This window comes from Nerophis ophidion, linkage group LG07 (genome assembly GCF_033978795.1).
Source record: "Nerophis ophidion isolate RoL-2023_Sa linkage group LG07, RoL_Noph_v1.0, whole genome shotgun sequence".
Lineage (NCBI taxonomy): Eukaryota > Metazoa > Chordata > Actinopteri > Syngnathiformes > Syngnathidae > Nerophis > Nerophis ophidion.
The window spans coordinates 78,985,027-79,007,277 of NC_084617.1; the positions used below are offsets into that span (position 1 = coordinate 78,985,027).

At 40.1% G+C, this 22,251-nt stretch overlaps 1 protein-coding gene and 1 long non-coding RNA gene across 6 annotated transcripts in view; both read left to right on the forward strand.

Moving 5' to 3' along the window:
• Window positions 1–12,908, forward strand: part of LOC133556891 (uncharacterized) — a 32,628-nt gene extending 19,720 nt beyond the window's left edge. The window contains exons 2-4 of the long non-coding RNA XR_009807633.1: window positions 8,600–8,683; window positions 8,919–8,959; window positions 12,894–12,908. This is a non-coding gene — a long non-coding RNA (uncharacterized LOC133556891). The remainder of the gene's footprint in view (window positions 1–8,599; window positions 8,684–8,918; window positions 8,960–12,893) is intronic.
• A 315-nt stretch (window positions 12,909–13,223) lies between these two features.
• Window positions 13,224–22,251, forward strand: part of LOC133556890 (dedicator of cytokinesis protein 5-like) — a 44,722-nt gene continuing 35,694 nt past the window's right edge. For all 5 annotated transcript variants that reach the window (XR_009807632.1, XM_061907237.1, XM_061907239.1 and 2 more), the window contains exons 1-6: window positions 13,224–13,318; window positions 13,433–13,581; window positions 13,698–13,833; window positions 13,930–14,087; window positions 15,522–15,603; window positions 16,057–16,186. Coding sequence is in view for 4 of the 5 variants with exons in the window: in XM_061907237.1 (XP_061763221.1) it covers window positions 13,469–13,581; window positions 13,698–13,833; window positions 13,930–14,087; window positions 15,522–15,603; window positions 16,057–16,186 (619 nt within the window). In the remaining variant the exon portion in view is untranslated. The remainder of the gene's footprint in view (window positions 13,319–13,432; window positions 13,582–13,697; window positions 13,834–13,929; window positions 14,088–15,521; window positions 15,604–16,056; window positions 16,187–22,251) is intronic.

Genomic DNA, 22,251 nt, shown 5'->3' on the forward strand with positions numbered 1-22,251 from the left:
GACAGTATGTGAGGTATGAGGTGACAGTATGTGAGGTATGAGGTGACAGTATGTGACGAATGAGGTGACAGTATGTGAGGTATGAGGTGACAGTATGTGAGGTATGAGGTGACAGTATGTGAGGTATGAGGTGACAGTATGTGAGGTATGAGGTGACAGTATGTGAGGTATGAGGTGACAGTATGTGAGGTATGAGGTGACAGTATGTGAGGTATGAGGTGACAGTATGTGACGAATGAGGTGACAGTATGTGAGGTATGAGGTGACAGTATGTGAGGTATGAGGTGACAGTATGTGAGGTATGAGGTGACAGTATGTGAGGTATGAGGTGACAGTATGTGAGGTATGAGGTGACAGTATGTGAGGTATGAGGTGACAGTATGTGAGGTATGAGGTGACAGTATGTGAGGTATGAGGTGACAGTATGTGAGGTATGAGGTGACAGTATGTGACGAATGAGGTGACAGTATGTGAGGTATGAGGTGACAGTATGTGAGGTATGAGGTGACAGTATGTGAGGTATGAGGTGACAGTATGTGAGGTATGAGGTGACAGTATGTGAGGTATGAGGTGACAGTATGTGAGGTATGAGGTGACAGTATGTGAGGTATGAGGTGACAGTATGTGAGGTATGAGGTGACAGTATGTGAGGTATGAGGTGACAGTATGTGAGGTATGAGGTGACAGTATGTGACGAATGAGGTGACAGTATGTGAGGTATGAGGTGACAGTATGTGAGGTATGAGGTGACAGTATGTGAGGTATGAGGTGACAGTATGTGAGGTATGAGGTGACAGTATGTGAGGTATGAGGTGACAGTATGTGAGGTATGAGGTGACAGTATGTGAGGTATGAGGTGACAGTATGTGACGAATGAGGTGACAGTATGTGAGGTATGAGGTGACAGTATGTGAGGTATGAGGTGACAGTATGTGAGGTATGAGGTGACAGTATGTGAGGTATGAGGTGACAGTATGTGAGGTATGAGGTGACAGTATGTGAGGTATGAGGTGACAGTATGTGAGGTATGAGGTGACAGTATGTGAGGTATGAGGTGACAGTATGTGACGAATGAGGTGACAGTATGTGAGGTATGAGGTGACAGTATGTGAGGTATGAGGTGACAGTATGTGAGGTATGAGGTGACAGTATGTGACGAATGAGGTGACAGTATGTGAGGTATGAGGTGACAGTATGTGAGGTATGAGGTGACAGTATGTGAGGTATGAGGTGACAGTATGTGAGGTATGAGGTGACAGTATGTGAGGTATGAGGTGACAGTATGTGAGGTATGAGGTGACAGTATGTGAGGTATGAGGTGACAGTATGTGAGGTATGAGGTGACAGTATGTGACGAATGAGGTGACAGTATGTGAGGTATGAGGTGACAGTATGTGAGGTATGAGGTGACAGTATGTGAGGTATGAGGTGACAGTATGTGAGGTATGAGGTGACAGTATGTGAGGTATGAGGTGACAGTATGTGAGGTATGAGGTGACAGTATGTGAGGTATGAGGTGACAGTATGTGAGGTATGAGGTGACAGTATGTGAGGTATGAGGTGACAGTATGTGACGAATGAGGTGACAGTATGTGAGGTATGAGGTGACAGTATGTGAGGTATGAGGTGACAGTATGTGAGGTATGAGGTGACAGTATGTGAGGTATGAGGTGACAGTATGTGAGGTATGAGGTGACAGTATGTGAGGTATGAGGTGACAGTATGTGAGGTATGAGGTGACAGTATGTGAGGTATGAGGTGACAGTATGTGAGGTATGAGGTGACAGTATGTGAGGTATGAGGTGACAGTATGTGAGGTATGAGGTGACAGTATGTGACGAATGAGGTGACAGTATGTGAGGTATGAGGTGACAGTATGTGAGGTATGAGGTGACAGTATGTGAGGTATGAGGTGACAGTATGTGAGGTATGAGGTGACAGCATGTGAGGTATGAGGTGACAGTATGTGAGGTATGAGGTGACAGTATGTGAGGTATGAGGTGACAGTATGTGAGGTATGAGGTGACAGTATGTGAGGTATGAGGTGACAGTATGTGAGGTATGAGGTGACAGTATGTGAGGTATGAGGTGACAGTATGTGAGGTATGTAAGAAGGTGCGCTTGCTGTCGGTGAGAAGCAGAGACAAAGAGTGAGAAGAGCCTGTAGTGTAATGCCCGCAGCTAAAAGCAACTGCGTGAGAACATATACTCCGATATCACCATATAGTCATTTTCTATATCGCACAGAGACAAACCTGCGATATATCCAGTATATTCCACATATCACCCAACCCTATAGCAAAGATTGATAATTGCTGATTTTTAGGATGACTTTTGGAATGGCTGGCTGGCACCGTGGACTTATTGGGCCTCCCTGGTCGAGACAGTGGATTTGAAAGCAGAGACTTTTTCCGCATAGATCGTTTATTGTTTGGAGTTGTCTTTCCTGATAAGAGGTTGCCTTTAATTACTTGATAAATTGATTTACTTTTGAAATGTTATTTTGTTTAATTTTGATAATAACTTATTTACAGTACAGACAAGTGTGCTATTTATGTCCAGTCTTGGTGACTACATCACTAAATCTTGCGACTTTCCAAATCCTCTTGGTGACTTTTTTGTCAACAGCTACTACAGCAACAAATCTAGCGATCTTCTCCCCTGTTATTGGAAGTTGTTCTTGTGTCTCATAGACTTTTCTAGTGTCCTGGAGACTCTGAGGTGAAAGTGTCCCCAACCAGCAGCGACGGATACTGCCCTCTGCCCCTCCCTCGTTCCAAAGCCCTCAAAGCTGCAGCTGCCAGGCATCCCAGATGTCCACTACCTAGCGCAAGTCCGCTATGTTTTTAGCCAAAATGTTGTTGTTTTTTAGATTCCGGATAACAGCGCTAGCTCGGCCACTCTCCAGCAGATGTTGGTTAGCTGGGTGCTGAGAGCTCAGCAGGGTAGCAGACCGAGTGCAGCCGACACCGACTGACTTGTTCACGCTTCCCTACTTGGCTGCTTAGAGCCAAAGCTAGCTGTGCTAACCATGCAGTAGGCCTAGCGCAGCCTTCTCTAACTGCCGTGTCCATGCTGTCTAAATGTATCTTAGTACTCAGTGGTTAGGGTGTCCGCCCCGAGATGGGTAGGTTGTGAGTTCAAACCCCAGCCGAGTCATAGCAAAGACTATAAAAATGGGAGCCATGACCTCCCTGCTTGGCACTCAGCATCAAGGCTTGGAATTGGGGGTTAAATCACCCAAAATGATTCCTGGACCCGGCCACCGCTGTTGCTCACTGCTCCCCTCACCTCCCAGCGGGTGATCAAGGGTGATGGGTCAAATGCAGAGAAGAATTTTGCCACACCTAGTGTGTGTGTGTGTGTGTGTGACTATCATGGGTGCTTGAACTTAACTTAATATTCTGCTCTAACAGGGAGACATCCTGCTAGAAGTCTGCAATTGTTACACCAAGCCATCCTTGCGTTTATGTTGCAACATCGAAGGGCCCCTTTGAATCCCGACTGACTTTTTAATTGCTATACTTATTTATTTTTACCTCAGTGGGATCCCTGGCTTACGACACTAGATGTCATTTGAAATGTAAAGGTGTGTTCACTGTCACACTGAGATAAATCACTGCAACATCCTAATCGTTTGTTCATGAGCCAGTCAGCAGAATGTCTACTAATAATATTCACAGCCCTCCAGTCTTTAGTTTGCATTTAACAATACAAAACAAAATGGAATTACATTTAAAGAACACAAACTACGAATCAACTGAAGATCATACTTAGCATTTTTTAAATTCACTTTTTATTTCTCCCCCGACGTTATTTCCCTCTCCAATAGCATCCATTGCAAAAAAATATGCAAATAAGGTGATGACGTCATCTAATGACTTCTTGCAACTTTTATGCCAGCCAATAGCTACTGTATGTTCTTTACTGGGGAGTTGGAAACACTAATCCTGTCAGGGCTTAGATTCTGCTCTTTTGCATGTATAGTATATTGTTTACTGTGCTAATGTTTCACTGGTAGTGTAGTGGTTCACTCGGTTGACTTCTGTGCAGCATGCAGAGGTTCAATTCCTGCCATTAATGATCCAGGGGTATGCCTCTTAAAGTCTTTATTATGCTCCAGCGTCATGATCTAGTTATACGCCTGTGTGTGTGTGTGTGTGTGTGTGTGTGTGTGTGTGTGTGTGTGTGTGTGTTTCCTGAGGGAGCAACTACAGCTGTCTTTGTCTAGATATTAATATTGTGTGTTGTCACCATGAATTGATGAAGGTGGACCCCGACTTAAACACGATGAAAAACTTATTGGGGTGTTACCATTTAGTGGTCAATTGTAGAGAATATGTACTGTACTGTGCAATCTACTAATACAAGTGTCAATCAATCAAAAGTGTTCATATTAGCATTCAGGCTAGCTAGTGATTAGCATGCTCCCCAAGCTAAGAGCAGTCACCAGTTTGTGAGTTTATTGAAGTTCCATCATCAATCACCCTCTTATGATCATTTGAAAACGTAATACTAACCGTTGATAATTTTTCTGCGGTTTGTCTTTATTACCAGTAGTTGTTCTAGTTATAGCCAAACTTCACACCTTAAGTCAGGGGTGGGCAACCCAAAATGTTAAAAGAGCCATATTGGACCAAAAAAACAAAAAAATAAAAAATAATAAATTGTATGGAGCCGTAAAAAATTTAAAGTCTTAGAAAGGTTATAATAAAGGCAACACATGATGTAAGTGTGTATATTATTAGCTATATTAGTCTACTATCAAAGGCTGACGCATATTTTCATTGAAAGAAATGTTGTATTTAAATTTTTATCCAAAACATTTTTGCAACATTGGAAATCCTTAGTAAAATGGAGGATGAGGTCACTTCTGGAAATGAGTGGCTCAGAATGGCCAAAGTTATAGATGTGTTTGTCAAAGTTAAAGGAAACGGCAGTCTGTCTTCTAATATATTTGTTACAATCTTTGCAAGTTAGGTAAAGTTTGCTGTGGTCTGGAACAACATGGCTCACAAATAACTATGAAAAATGCAGCCAATATTACATACCGATAATGTGTTATGAGACATGCAAATATAAATTATATACAAAGAGGATAAAAGTAAAGGAAATAAATGATCTCAAATATAGCTACAAACGAGGCATAATGATGCAATATGTACACACAGCTAGCCCAAATAGCATGTTAGCATCGATTAACTTGCAGTCATGCACTGACCAAATATGCCTGATTAGTACTCCAACAAGTCACTAATATCAACAAAGCTCACCTTTGTGCATTCACGCACAGCATAAAATGTTTGGTGGACAAAACAAGACAAAGAAGGAGTGGCATGAAACACGTCTTTCTGTGGCAGCTTCAGAGAAAGTTGTACATGTAAACAAACTACGATGAGTTCAAGGACCGCTGAAATGAGGAGGACAAAACGGTGCTGGCCAAATCCTCTCATCAGTGAATCATGTCTAACATAAACAGTGAGATTTACAACAATTAGGAAGGTTTGTGTCATGTTTGTCCTCCTACAGAAATTATGTTAAAACAAAAAACATATTTTTTTCTTCATCTTTTTCCATTTTCACACATCTCTGAAAGAGGTCCAGGGAGCCACTAGGGCGACTCTAGAGCCACGGCTTGCTGACCCTCGCCTTAAGTGGAGCACATTTTCACCGTATTAATGCTCTGACGTACGCTCAATTTTGTCCAGGAGACGGTGGGTGAATGCTGCTCAGGTCCGGGATGGTTCCAGAAGTCTTGTGTCGGTGCTCTCTTAGTCAGCATGGACAGCCTCAGCTGGATCAGCTCTATGGAGAATAGATGGAGGGCGACTCTGGGACTAAATTACACAATAGTTTTTTTCCAGTTCTTTGAAGCAGCCTGACATTTACTGTCTTCCATAGTCTGGGCTGAAGAGCTTTCTTGCTAGAATCAATTATTCACTTCTGCTATAACTTGGAATGTCTTTTTAGGCTTCTCATCCAGTCAGTGTACAAAACTGAAGACTTTCATTAATTTTCTTTAACTTTAATGAGCTGCCAGCAGCTGCTCGAACCGTTCAGCTGTGACACTTTTTAATTGTTGACTAATCTACTGCTACAGTATGGTCAATTATTTAGGGATCATCAAAGGACTCTGATTTAGTATTCGTGGTCCCACTAATTTAAATCTAGACCTATGGAAGTTTTAATTGGACTCTACAACAATGTCTGTTGGCTCAGGTAAAAAAGTTTCTCAAAATTGAACAACTCAGTTATGTTGCCAAATCCCAAAGTGTTGGACTGTTTGGCAACTTAAAATTGTCCTCAAAAATACACAAAACATGATTCATCCAAAATAGTAAATGTGGTATTATCAATATGAGACTACTTAAATTTGGGCGTATTTTTAGTTTTTGAAGTTAGAAATGTTAAACCATTTATATGGAGGCTGCACTTTGTAGAAGAACGTTATATTTCCTGCTGCGGGGACAAATTGTTGTGTTGTGTTGCTGTCTGTAGCTCATTACCAAAGTCACGGTGGTTAGGAGGCATTGCTTGTGTTTCAAAGACATTTTGTTATTGAGTTATTGGTGCAATAACTTTGTGCCTATCTCTGTTTAACTTTACCAGACTTTGCTTCCCCGTCATTGACATGCTTAACACCGCTGGGTGCAAGGTGCGCACTAGTGGTGTGCGTATAGGCAAAGGAAAGGTGAAGTTACAGAGAAATATCTTCTACACATAAAGATTTCCTCACGTAGGCACAGATAAGCCTTGGTGGAAGTGTAACATCAGTTAAAAAGGTTCCTTTTATGTGACACACAAATATTTATATTTACAAACACACATTTAAACACACACACTAATCGGAACACGGCCATGCTGACTTACTTTCACATAGGGCTAGGCCATATAGAGTTAGTGAGATACATCGATATATTTTTTTCCAAATGTAAACCATGTCCAGGTCCTACTTGACCACATTTGGACACATGAGTTGCCAAGCAGGCCATATTTCACACCAGAAATGCTGCCAAAAATGTATCATTTGCACAGCTATGTTTCTTATTTTACGTAAAAAGAATATTTTGCAATTTTATTTATGTTGTGTAATTCTCTGCTACTTAAACTGTGCTGTAAATCCCAGCTTGACTAACTAGGTTAATAAAAGTGCCACTGACTGTTTACAGTACACTTGTCATTCTCTTCAATTTCAGTGAATCTCACTCAAAAATGAATATCTTTATGTGTATACTTTCACCGGAAAAGATATCGAGATATATATCGAATATCGAGTTGAAGAAAAAATATATGGAGATTTACTTTTTCCTGGGCAGCACAGTGGAGCAGAGGTTAGTGCATGCGCCTCACAATATGAAGGTCCTGAGTTCAATCCCGGGTTCGGGATCTTTCTGTGTGGAGTTTGCATGTTCTCCCCGTGACTGCGTGGGTTCCCTCCGGGTACTCTGGCTTCCTCCCACCTCCAAAGACATGCACCTGGGGATAGGCCCCTCCCACCTCCTAAGACATGCACCTGGGGATAGGCCCCTCCCACCTCCAAAGACATGCACCTGGGGATAGGCCCCTCCCACCTCCAAAGACATGCACCTGGGGATAGGTTGACTGGCAACACTAAATGGTCCCTAGTGTGTGAATGTGAATGTTGTCTGTCTATCTGTGTTGGCCCTGTGATGAGGTGGCGACTTGTCCAGGCTGTACCCCGCCTTCCGTCCGAATGCAGCTGAGATAGACTCCAGCACCCCCCGCGACCCCAAAAGGGACAAGCGGTAGAAAATGGATGGATGTATGGATACTTTATCCATATCGCCCAGCCCTAATTTCACAAACAAATCAGCACATGGACATACATTTTTTTTGTTTACGCACACACGCACGCACAAATTGCAATACACATTTGCAAATGGTTTTGCAACAATAGTACTCCCCTTAAAATGTCATTTGCAGTCTCGAGTCTTTGCAGTTGTGCTATTAGATATGACTCTGACAAGTAATAAGAGCCAGAGAGCAGAGTACAAAAGCTCTTTAACTGATTAGCTTTTTAAAACTCATTGCAGGAGAAGAATTGTAGCATTCAGTGTTTTGGTCTTAAGAACAATGTAGGATTACTTAAGCCCGTTGAAGCGTGCAGAGAAATGTAGCCCCGGGCCATTGCAAGTCAGGACCTGCTCATTGTAGGCCTGTGCTGCTCCCTTAAGTCATGAAGAAAGATCTGCGCTTTGGATTTCTCTTTGGAAATGATATTTTTGCTGTATATGTTTGCCTGTGTATTGTCATTTGATTGCGGCCATAACTCTGTAATGGTGGTCATTTAAAAGCACGGTACACGGGGTCACCTTGGGGGATGACTGCTGGCCAAGAAGTTCGAGCTTTACTAGTGAGACACACAACCTGCAGGGTGTAAATATTGACCCATGGTCACAATGACATGATAGATGAAATAAAGATGGTATAAAGACACAGCATTTTAAACCTTGTCTTCAGCTATCAGGGCATAGTTCCAATTACAAAATGACTACGTTTGTAGGCAAGGGAGTGAATTAAAATAACTGATTGCCTGTGTAACGACCAACTCCTAAACAAAGTCTTTGTATTCTTTTAGCAATCTACAATTATGATCCCAGTGGTGAGCCGGAGCTGTGCTTGCAGGTGGGGGACACGGTACACATACTGGAGAAATTGGAAGGTGAGTGAGCATAAATATGCAACAAGCCCCGACACATCCGTCTATTCTTTCACTAAGCAAGCCGCGGCAAGAACTACGATGCGATGATTCGCTATCTGTCATTAAATATGCTCCATCTGATAATGGAAATGAGTGTGCAGTCTGCCACATTGTACCCCTGATTGCCTGCACTGTCATTATTCTCATCTCATTGTCTCTGTGTAACATTATTCTCCATTCATGGAACTGTCTTCAGGGTGGTATCGAGGCTACACGCTGCGCCACAAATCACATAAGGTAGGAGCCTAATTAGCGCGTCACATTTCTCATCTTAACACGGCTTGCAAAATGACCAATGTGACCTTATTATATGTTCTCCAACAAGATATTTATGTTTTAACTGTTAAACTCTTAAGAGGGCAATTATGGTTCTATGATGATCACTATTCATATATGAGAACATCTTGAGAGGATGCTTAAATAAAGTGATATGCATTGAGAACAATGCAATTATTATTTGAGTGTTTACTTTGCAGTGCAGACCCTCACCCACCACACTGTTGATTAGCAGTCATAGCTTATATCTCCTACTGCAGGGATTTTCATGGCGGTGGAACAAGGGTGAGGGGTCAAAAGCAGAGGGTCATTTCACCACACCTACCTATTGTGTGTGTGACTATCAGTGGTACTTTAACTCTAACCTGTCAATGGTTTTCAGACTTAATTCAGCTTGTCGACACAAATGGATGAGCACATGCTGATTCCGGAGGTCCAAAATTAAAGAATAACGACAGGCATATCTCGGGCAGCTAAATGGGGATATTTGGGGGTCTGTGTCAAGTAGGACTGATTGTGTAACCCGCCTGCTAGGGATGATGTTACTGTTGTATTGTTGCTTGATTGCTGCAAAAAAAAAAAAGTGGCAGGACCAAGTTTATTTGCTTCTGCTTCTCTGGAAGGACAGAATGAAGGTTTTGTGGTTGGCTTGACTACTACCTACCTTATCACGTGATTATGCGTGGATTTGCGAGATCTCCTAAAAGTATGCACTATTTTGCTGCACGACAGAGCCGCAGCAGAACGGCGGGGGGGATTGCCAGACGGCCGATGGCGGCGCCCTCCCGCCGTGAAGCCGGTCCGCGGCCGGTCCGCATTCAGTGGAAATTCGGCGTCATTCCTACACGACCCCCGTCAAGAGGTCTTTTTCACGCACCAGCACTTTTGGCCTTCACAACCATAACACCATATGTCATATACTGTCTAACTGTGCTGACTAACCAATGGTCCCCAATCACATGCTTACACTTTATTACATGATTATGGTTTCTCTCATTTACAGTAAAAGTTGGGATTAGTGGCAAAATTATTAATATGCAGCTCATATTGTAGTTTCTAGCAACCACTGCTTGCTGCAGTTTTTCTTCTTGTTGACATAATCAGGAAATAAGTCCTTGGACACAGTAGAGCTTAAATTAATGGCAAAAGCCAATAATAGGAAGGAACTCCCCTGAAGGAATCAATAAAGTACTATCCATCTATCTAATAGTAAATCATTTTTCATGTTGTTACACCGTCATCCTGTTTTTGATTGTAAATGTAATCAAAAATGTAATCATTTGATGATGATGAATGAATGAATGAAATAGGTTTATTCAGTCATATAATCAATCAAATCAATCAACCATTTTGTGTGATCAGTTTGACAGTGCAGGTTATGCGTAAACAATCATACACATTTACACACAAAAGAAAAGAAAAAGAATGACCGAAAAAGGAAAAGGCTGAAGCCAAAGCTTATATTTGCCTATCCTATTCCTTCACTGAAAATAAGATTGCCTGGAACATTAACGTTAAAAAAAAAAAATCAATGGGATGAAAGTAATTGTTACTATATTTTATAATTTTCAATTATTTCGCCTTTCAAGGTTTTCTTAAAAGTACATGTCTTCAGCTCATCACTGAGCTTCTTCCACCATTTAACTCCTAAAACTGTAATACATTTGTATTTTATTTTCCTTCTCACTTTACCTATTTCAAAAATCAATATCCCCCGTAAATTATAGTTTTCTCCTCTTAAATGAAATAGCCTGAGAATACAAGCTGGAAGGCGGTTGTTCTTTACTCCAAACATCATTTCCATTGTTTTTAAAAACAATTTCTGAACATTTTAACACATTTGAACTTATAAATAATGGATTGGTATGTTCATAGTAGCATACTTTGTGTATTATTATTGGGTCTATGTTTGTTTTATAAACATTTCCCCAAATTTCAACACAATACGTTAAATATGGAAAAATAAAAGAATGATACAACATATGCAGGCATTTCCTATTCAGCATGTGTCTTACTTTATAAAGAATAGCAATAGATTTGGATATTTTTCCCTTTATATATTCAATATGCGGTTTCCAACACGGTTTATGATCAATTATTATTCCCAAGAATTTACTTTCATATACTCTATCAGTTTCCACTTGATTTAATTTTAATTTTGCTTCACAATTTGTCCTTGCACCATAAACACCATAATTTAGTTTTCTTTTCATTTAATGATAACTTATTAATATCAAACCATTTTTTTTAGCTGAATTAACTCAACCTCTATTATCCTCAACACTTTCTTCAAGTCTTCTCCTGAACAAATTTGTATCATCTGCAAACATAATACATTTTAATTTATTAGATACTGAACAAATATAACTTAGGTAAAGTATAAATAACTTAGGTCTCAATACCGAGCCTTGAGGAACCTCACAAGTTACTCTTCTTGGCTTTGATTTAGTCTTATTAATTTCCACATATTGTTACTCTTACTTAAATAACTACTTAACCACCGTTGTGAAACACCTCTTATGCCATAATTTTCCAATTTTTGCAGAAGCAAGGAATGATCGATTGTGTCAAAAGCTTTACATAAGTCAATAAATACTCCAAGGGTGTGTTGCTTTTTTTCTATTGCTGTAGCCATGTTTTCTACAAAGTCTATCACTGCTAGAGATGTAGATGGATTACTCCTGAACCCATACTGATGCTCATCCAATGCTCATGTTTGTCAAGTCTATATACAAATAATTTCTCAAGACATTTTGCCAATTGAGGTAGTAAGGACACATGATCGTGATGAGACATTCCTCCCACAAAGCATACATGTGAGCTACACACTCCCCTGAACAACCAGCAGAGGGCAGTGCAGCCAGCGCGGTCTGGGTCACAGACATGGTCAGACACTGGCGAGCCAATCACAGGCACACTAGGGAGGGTCATATGATGATTGACATATGATGATGATTTGACACACATTGCACTGATTACAGATCAGTTTCTACATGGGGATTAGGTCTTTAAAAGGCAGTGATACTACAAAATAAGCAGCTAGCAAGGTCTTTCAGATTAACTGGATAAGTTAGCATTAGCTAATACAACGCTAACGTTAGCAAACTCAGGCCCGTTGTGCGTTCTCTCTGTAAAGAAGTGGATTGTTTTTGCGCAGAGAACTCCAGGCATTTTGCATAAAATGGACATAATGCTCTGTGACCCAGACCGCTCCGGCTGCAGTGCCCTCTGCTGGTTGTTCAGGGGAGTGTGGAGCTCACATTTATGCTTTGTGGGAGGAATGTCTCATCCACACAAAAGCAAAAAAGCGATCCACATATGCAAATTCAATACAAATACTACAACAAAATCAAGCATATTTATATTCAAATCTCAAAAATATATTTACAAATACATGTTTGTTTATACAAATTCTTGATTTATTTATATGTCACATTTTTATATTAAGACATTTTATTTGTAAATAATTTCAAATCAGCCCTGCGATGAGGTGGCGACTTGTCCAGAGTGTACGCTGCCTTCCGCCCGATTGTAGCTGAGGTAGGCTCCAGCGTCCCCTGTGACCATGAAGGGAATAAGCGGTAGAAAATGGATGGATGGATATTTTCAAATTTCAAAAATATATTTACAAATATGCGTTTATTTATACAAATTATTCGTATATCACATTTGTATTTGTATATTTATTAATACATGCATATGTATAAATATCATATTGATATCAGTTGATGTGAGACAATTCTACTTCCATACTGGAGGGAGAAGAGAGCAAAAATAGTTGTCTTTGAAGTGCAATTAAATGATTATTTTTATTGACAAATATTCCAATGTTTAAAGATGTTACTTTACCAATACATAAGCAACCCTAATGTTTCAACTAATTGCTTCCTCTCAGGGCATTTTCCCGGCGTCCTACATCCATTTAAAGGACGCTTCAGTGGAGGGAACAGGGTAAGATCACACACAAGTAAACATGTCATCTTTGTAATAACACACTTTGCTTTTGGTTTGACGTACGGCCAGGGACATAACAGGACATTTATAATTATCCTAAGTGTGGCTTCAGAAGTGCTTTCCTTGGCTGTGATAGGAAAAACATCCATCTATTCATCATGTAGAGAGATACAATGCTCCTGTTCTGTTGAAACTTTATAATGTGATGTGTTCTGTGAGCAATAAAACATCTTTCCAATGTCCTATTATTCTGCTTCTGTGGTTGGTAGCCAGCAGGAAATAATTATTCCATCAGACTTACCACTGGTGCAGGAGCTGGGGGCTACGCTGAGAGAATGGGCACAGATATGGCACAAGCTCTTTGTGGTATGTACACTCCACCTTCTGTCTGTCTGGACACCCATATGCTTGAATTCAGGTTGTTTTACTTGGTAAATGCACTTTTTCGATATTTTAAGTCCATCATTTTTTGTCTGACAGGCGAACAAAGCTACCCTGTTCCGGACTGTTCAGAAGATGGCTTACAGTCTCATTGAATATCGATCACAGATTGTGTCAGGAACACTACCCAAGGATGACCTTGTAGAACTCAAAAAGAAAGTCACTGCCAAGATAGATTACGGAAACCGGTACGAATCGTGCTTTTGCCCTCTGACACATTTGTAAAATGTGTGTATGCGTAAGTCATGGCTCTGTGACACTCCAGTACCCCATCTTGTACTACTTTACGCTTTATGGCACCCAGGATCCTGGGCTTGGACTTGGTTGTGCGAGATGAAGCAGGAAACACATTGGATCCTGACTGCACAAGCACGGTCAGTCTGTTTCGAGCCCATGAGACTGCATCCCGCAGTGTTGATGACAGAATACAAGAGGAGAAGGTAACACTGCTTATTCTTAAGGTTATTGGTATTAGCAGAATTTGTCTGTTTCACCTCTTCTCTCTTTCCACTCCCTACATGGGGGTTCACTTGCAGACACGACTACAAAATCTTGAGATGAGGCGCCAAGCATTGTTTAATACTGTGCACACCTACAGTCTACTCATGAACCTGAAAAACTTTGTATGCAACATTGGAGAAGATGCTGAGCTGCTCATGTCTCTTTATGACCCAGATCAGTCAGAATTCATCAGGTTAGCACCTTTCTAACTACAGTGTATCGCCAAGGTTATTTACACTAAATGTAGAATGATCATCTTGCCTCCAAATCCTAGATAGTAATAGTCTTTAATGACCTAAAATGTGTCACAACTGTGACATTCAATTCATCACATTTTGCTGCAGAATGGAACTCCTCTTAAAGGCACCTTTGATGATTGTAATCTACATTGAAAACACTTCCTTGTAGTCTAGATCTTATGTATTTGCTATCCTTTGGTGTACATTTTGCATACATGTTGCTTCACAGTCACTTTTATGACCCATTTTTTAATCTGCCGAGGCGGATTGCAAATGAAACCACGCCCCATCTTCTCCAGACAATGTAAACTGTTTAAATATACATTTTGATGTTGTCGCCACAGACACGGTGTGAAAATAGATTTCATAAACCACATTAGGTGCACATGCACACTGTTTATTGATTCACACTTCACTTGATTGATTGATTGATTCACCCATTGCTAATGAAATTAGCTTAGTGAAACACAACTACCTTAAATGTAAAGAATATTGTTATTTTCCATCCATCCATCCATCCATTTTCCATCACATATTCCCTTTGGGGTCGCTGGTGCCTATTTCAGCTACAATCGGGTGGAAGGCAGGGTGCAATCTGGACAAGTCGCCATCTCATCGCAGGGCTATAGTTCTAATGATTAATGCAAATAAGATGGATGAAGGGCTGCCCCGCCCCGGGCTAAATTGGAGTAAGAACAATCGTATTTCAAGCCCCCCATTATTTCCCTACAACATTTTTTCACACTTTTGTATTGGCTGGTTAAAAAAAATCCCAAATGTAAAACATACATTTGCAAACCAAGCTTCTTGCTAGCACTTCCTCCAAGGATTGAACCCAGTTTGCCTGCCTTGTAGTTTACAGTAAAATGTTATAGGAAGCGTCTGATTGACATTTTTGCATGTATCTTTTCACGCAGAAAAAAAAAAATTAAATCTCAATTTCCCCTTGGGGATTAATAAAGTATTTCTCATTCTGAAATGAACCCCGCTACAGATTGCTAAATCATCCTGGTAGCACTTGAGCTGCGTTTAAGGAGGGGCGGCTGTGGCTAGTTAGCAACTTGTTAGCCATCAATGATTGTGGGAGCATGAAAGAGGTTAGTATGAATGAAAGTGTCTTCAGTTTGGGAAGCCACACTTTCTGGCGGGCCCTTGAAAGGCCTCGGGGGACCACATTTGGCCAGCTGCCCCCACCCTGCTCTAAATTGTTGTGAGTGTAAATTGTGGTTTGTATGTGGCCTGTGATTGGCTTGGATACGCTCCAGCTCATTTGTGACCCTAATAAGGACAAGCGGTAGCAAAATTGAATACATGTTTCCTCTTTTTGAATTAAACCTGGTGCTTTGAAAATGTGTTTCCTAATGCGATCCTTGTTTGAATCGATGCAGTGAGAACTTCCTGGTGCGGTGGGACAGTACGGGGATGCCTAAAGAAATCGAAAAACTCAACAACCTGCCAGCACTCTTTACGGTAACCACGAGCCAACCCACTGACTGTACACACATCATCCATTACTTCCTGATGTCTGACAAGTTGGACAATTTGCTTTTAAATTGCTCCTCACATCCCGAATGTTTAAGTAAGCTTTTATTCTTTGCATATATTTCACCATTTTAATATATTTGTATATTACTTTCTTTTTATTTCATTCAGCAATTTAAATGTTCTTCAATTAAATAAATAGTTATTTTTTTGCAAAGCCAGCACTGCAATTGAGCCGCGGGGGACTTGAGTTGACTTTTGATGCCACAGCTTTTTTTCAGCACATCGTGACTCATTTGATAATCCAAAAGACGAACACACCCAAATGTAAAGAGTCCATGTTTGTGCATTCCAACACCAAACACTAATAAACTGACACTGTTGACACTGTACTTCAACTCTGACCCACACGTCTATTCATGCTTGACTTTTTGCATCTAGGACCTTAGCAGAAGTGACCTGATGAGGCAGCGTCTCTTCCTGGTGTGTCAGATCATCAGAGTAGGGAGCATGGAGCTGAAGGAGGGAAAGAAACAAACGGGCGGGCTGAGGAGACCCTTTGGTGTGGCTGGTGAGACGCTTTTCTCATTCTTCTGTCTAATGTCTGTTTATCCAAAAGACAAGCCATTCAAGTATGAAAATGATATTTCTTTGTCGCGCTGCTCCTTCTGACTTGTACTGGTGTAAAATGAAAAAGGCATGTGGCGAATAAAACGGGAACACCTGTTTTCTGACCTAGAAAATGATTCCATTCAGCTATGGCATGACGTCTATGGAAATGAGTTGAGCAAACGTCTTTTTGTTTTTGGCCCGACGATTAGCCTATTTGACAAAAGGCCTTCTTTGCACCAAGGGGAGTGAAAACACTGCTAGAAAAAAACGTGTCTAACCCAGACGTCACATTTTTCTTCTCTGCCAGGAAAAAGGAACACTTTAAGAAAAGAGCTGGGTAGAATACACAATCCTAAAGCATCTCATTCTTGGAAGATGGAGATCAGGAACACTTTTCTGCTAGACTATTCTTGCCAGACAACAACTTCTCTCTCAAGAGACATTTTTGGAGTTTATAGGAAGTGTTTGAATTGACTATATGAATTGCATGCCTATATTTTGCACGCATTGGTGCCATTATGGAAAGGTTTTATACATATTTGATTTGGAATAACGTTTATGTAGACACTTTTAGGTGTTATTATAGCATTGATTGATTAAAGTTAAAGTAGCAATGATTGTCACACACACACTAGGTGTGGTGACATTTGTCCTCTGCATTTGACCCATCACCTTTGTTCACCCCCTGGGAGGTGAGGGGAGCAGTGAGCAATCATTTTTGGTGATTTAACCCCCAATTCTAACCCTGGATGCTGAGTGCCAAGCAGGGAGGTCATGGCTCCCACTTTTATAGTCTTTGGTATGACTCGGCTGGGGTTTGAACTCACAACCTCCCCGTCTCAGGGCGGACACTCTAACCACTAGGCCACTGAGACCCACCATCACACCTTAATGACAGATGCAAATTTAACATAGTGCATAATAACAATGTGCTAGCAGAAAAGAAGTTTAATGAACATTTTAAGAGCAAAACGTTTGTATCAAAAACTAAAAGGGATTGTAACAAGATTAATGTTGGCTTTTAACTTGCTAGCTTAGCAGAGAGAAAACAGGTTCTCAATAAAGACACCGTTTGAGTTCCATTTCAGAGCCTTTACTTCAAGTTAATATAAAACTGAACGCACACAAAAAACAGTTTTAACTTGTGATAGAACATCATTTCTCTGTGACATTCAATGTAAGCAAAATGCATTAAAAGAAATGTGCTTGCTCAATGCTGGTTTGCATTAAAAATCCCATACAAACAGTAGCAATTATTACAGATTTCAAAAATTTTTAAATATGATAGTTAGACAACTAAGATATACAGTTTATCTAAACAATTTATGTAAAAAGTAAATACTTACAGGCAGACACGTTTAAGGCTGAACAAGAGATAGGACGTGCACATTTAACATTTTAAGAGCAGCAGACAAAGTTGGTTTATGAAAGTGGCTTTGAAATTGCACTGCAAAGTGTCGTTTCCACCTCAAAGAGCTATAACCTTTTTTTAAATCAAATATTTGACAGAGGACAAGTCCAAAACCCAATTGCAGGATTATTTTGTATTTTTTTTGCCGAGGCACTGAAAAGAGGTGCAGGAGCCCCCAGAGAATCACTGTATATGAGGATGGAAGACATGCAGCTGACGCTCTCTACACAGTAAACCTTAAACCAAGGAGCTCTAATAGATAGTGCTAGATAGGCATTCAAATAAATGACCAAAGGATAAATGAAAATATTCCTGATAACTTTGCCAGCATCGTAAAATTGTGTGTTTTTCTTTGTCTGTCGCTCTCTATCAGGGTTGAGGGTTCACTGAGTGCATCGCTGTCTTTATTCAATAACATCATTCATTGAATGGAGTGGACCCTCTTGTCGTCCATCCACAATCTTTGTCTTTGTGGGCGGAGGGACGCATGCAGGGACAAAGCCTTGCTCGTGGAGCGTGAGAAGCACCACAAAATAACGAAAATAAAGAGGAAAAAATATGTTTGCATAGGCAAATGTGGCTTTGCTGGATTATTAGGGCTTCACGCTGAATGAACAAGATGGGACCATCAGCACGGGTCAACAAGCCACTTGGCAGATTTTCTTTGAAAATATCAATCAATCAATCAATCAATGTTTACTTATATAGCCCTAAATCACCAGTGTCTCAAAGGGCTGCACAAACCACAACAACATCCTCGGTACAGAGCCCACGTAAGGGCAAGGAAAAACTCACCCCAGTGGGACGTCGGTGACAGTGACAATGAGAAACCTTGGAGAGGACCGCATATGTGGGCAACCCCGCAGGGGAATATACAACAAATACAACAAAACAAACTACCCGATCCAGTTTTTCCAACCGGGGAAAAACTGCACTTAAAGATGTTAAATATTTATTGAAGTGCAATTTTTGCAAACAGAGATGGAGAGTTAATTTTAAGTTTTATTTCAAGTTATTTGACCTTTCAATTACAAAGTTTGAATACTAATGAGAAATGCAAGATTATTGTGTTTGAAAGGTTTAATTATTAAGTTAAGTTCAAGTAGCAATGATAGTCACACACACACACACACACACACACACACACACACACACTAGGTGTGGCCAAACTATTCTCTGCATTTGACCCATCACTCTTCATCACCCCTTGGAGGTGAGGGGAGCAGTGAGCAGCAGTAGCAATCCACTTCTTAACCGTAAACTCATATTCTGTAAACATCATTTCCATATGTTAGCACTTAGTGAATGAATGAAGTCATGTGAGAGGGACAAAAGTAAACTCATTTAGCTTTCTGCTGTGATAAAAGACAAAGTCTCCTTGCTGGAGCAAAAGTTTTATTTTTAGAGTGCAAGATGTGGCTTTGACAATAAAGCAGGACAGTTTTGCGTTCTTAAGATATTTCCAGTCTGCTCTACACTCAAATGACCACACACACACACACACACACACACACACACACACACACGCACACACAAGAATGTTGAACCGTAAGAGGGACTGAAATTCCTCTGGCTACTTAACCTGTTTTTGTGTTGATAATAAGTTATGGAATTAGTTGAAGTCAGCTAGAGACTGCAGCATTTGGTTTTTGTTTAATTCCAAACATAAGTTAAATACTGTGCCAGTATAACTCCTTGTTGATTTTTGACAAAGGCAGGTGTTTTAGATGAAACCTGCAGAAGAGCTGAGTGCACAGAATAAAAGTCCATCTGTGGTTATAGACTTGTCTGCTCACAAATGTTATAATAGTCCAATATATAGTCCAGTATATAGTCCAGTATATATATAGTCCAGTATATAGTCCAGTATAATAGTCCAGTATATAGTCCAGTATATAGTCCAGTATATAGTCCAGTATATAGTCCAGTATATAGTCCAGTATATAGTCCAGTATATAGCCCAGTATATAGCCCAGTATATAGTCCAGTATATAGTCCAGTATATAGTCCAGTATATAGTCCAGTATATAGTCCAGTATATAGCCCAGTATATAGTCCAGTATAATAGTCCAGTATATAGTCCAGTATATAGTCCAGTATATAGTCCAGTATATAGTCCAATATATAGTCCAGTATATAGTCCAGTATATAGTCCAGTATAATAGTCCAGTATATAGTCCAGTATATAGTCCAGCATATAGCCCAGTATATAGCTCAGTATATAGTCCAGTATATAGTCCAGTATATAGTCCAGTATATAGCCCAGTATATAGCCCAGTATATAGTCCAGTATAATAGTCCAGTATATAGTCCAGTATATAGTCCAGTATATAGCCCAGTATATAGCCCAGTATATAGTCCAGTATAATAGTCCAGTATAATAGTCCAGTATAATAGTCCAGTATATAGTCCAGTATATAGCCCAGTATATAGCCCAGTATATAGTCCAGTATATAGCCCAGTATATAGTCCAGTATAATAGTCCAGTATATAGTCCAGTATATAGTCCAGTATATAGCCCAGTATATAGCCCAGTATATAGTCCAGTATAATAGTCCAGTATATAGTCCAGTATATAGTCCAGTATATAGCCCAGTATATAGTCCAGTATATAGTCCAGTATATAGTCCAGTATAATAGTCCAGTATATAGTCCAGTATATAGTCCAGTATAATAGCCCAGTATATAGCCCAGTATATAGTCCAGTATATAGTCCAGTATATAGTCCAGTATAATAGTCCAGTATATAGTCCAGTATAATAGTCCAGTATATAGTCCAGTATATAGTCCAGTATATAGTCCAGTATATAGTCCAGTATATAGTCCAGTATATAGTCCAGTATATAGTCCAGTATATAGTCCAGTATATAGTCCAGTATAATAGTCCAGTATATAGTCCAGTATATAGTCCAGTATAATAGTCCAGTATATAGTCCAGTATAATAGTCCAGTATATAGTCCAGTATATAGTCCAGTATATAGCCCAGTGCTGAAGACTTCACGCAACATTTGACTTGTCCTTTTAGCAATGCAGAGTTTCACCCCAAATCATTCAACCCTTATTGGAAATTCTATGTATTTGCAAAATTATAAACTAGCTGTAGGTTACAATGAAGCAACAAAACTACAATTGTTTAAATAGCTCAACACTTCTGAGTGTTTGTATTCTAGTCATCTGTAGAAAGTTTATTGGCAGTATTTGGAAAGTATATATTATTTACAATGGGTTTAATAATTTGGAGTGCAACTGTATATTCTGTATTTATTTTTAATTATTTTTGAATACAACCCCAAAAAATATTAAATGGTTTAACTTCGAATGCCCATAAACATATTAATAATATTTGTTTCTCATACATTCTTTCGTTAGGACCACCCCAAATATATTTAGCGCTATGAGTTAGGTGGTGGTGTGCATTGTAACTCTACTTTTTAACACAGCTTAGACACACTTGGTTGGTCTGCCAGAGAATAAAAATACAAACCCCAAAAGCAGTGAAGTTATCACGTTGTTTAAATCTTTTTCAACTTAAATTCAATTGAATAGACTGCAAAGACAAGATACTTAACTTTCATTTTTTTTGCCAATATTAGCTAATTTATAATTTGATGGCTGCAACATGTTTAAAAAAAGCTGGCACAAGTGGCAAAAAAGACTGAGACAGTGGAAGAATGCTCATCAAATACTTATTTGGAAAATCCCACAGGTGAACAGACTAATTGGGATTAGGTGGGTGCCATGATTGGCTATAAAAGCAGCTTCCATGAAATGCTCACTCATTCACAAACAAGGACAGGGCGAGGGTCACCACTTTTTCAACAAATGCCTGAGCAAATTGTTTAACAACATTTCTCAACCAGCTATTGAGACAAGGAATTTAGGGATTTCACCATCAACACTCTGTAATATCATCAAAAGGTTCGGAGAATCTGGAGAAATCACTGCATGTAAGCAGCAAGGTTCAAAACCAACTTTGAATGCTTGTGACCTTGGATCCCTCAGACGTCAACAAGCAACATCAGTGTGTAAAGGATGTCACCACATGGACTCAGGAAGACCTCAGAAAACCACTGTCAGTGACTACAGTTGGTCGCTTCGCCTGTCAGGGCAAGTTAAAAATCTACTATGCAAAGCGAAAAGCCATTTATCAACAACACCCAGAAATGCATTGGGCCCGAGCTCATCTAAGATGGACTGATGCAAAGTGGAAAAGTGTTCTGTGGTCTGACGAGTCCACATTTCAAATTGTTTTTGCAAACTGTGGGCATAACCGTCTGGACAGTCATAGGCACAAAGTGTTGTAGTCAGCATGTGTGATGGTATGGGGGTTCTAGGGTGAAAGTGTGGTAGTCAGCATGTGTGATGGTATGGGGGTGTATTAGTGGTTGTTGTAGGGTGAAAGTGTTGTAGTCAGCATGTGTGATGGTATGGGGGTGTATTAGTGATTGTTGTAGGGTGAAAGTGTGGTAGTCAGCATGTGTGATGGTATGGGGGTGTATTAGTGATTGTTGTAGGGTGAAAGTGTGGTAGTCAGCATGTGTGATGGTATGGGGGTGTATTAGTGATTGTTGTACGGTGAAAGTGTGGTAGTCAGCATGTGTGATGGTATGGG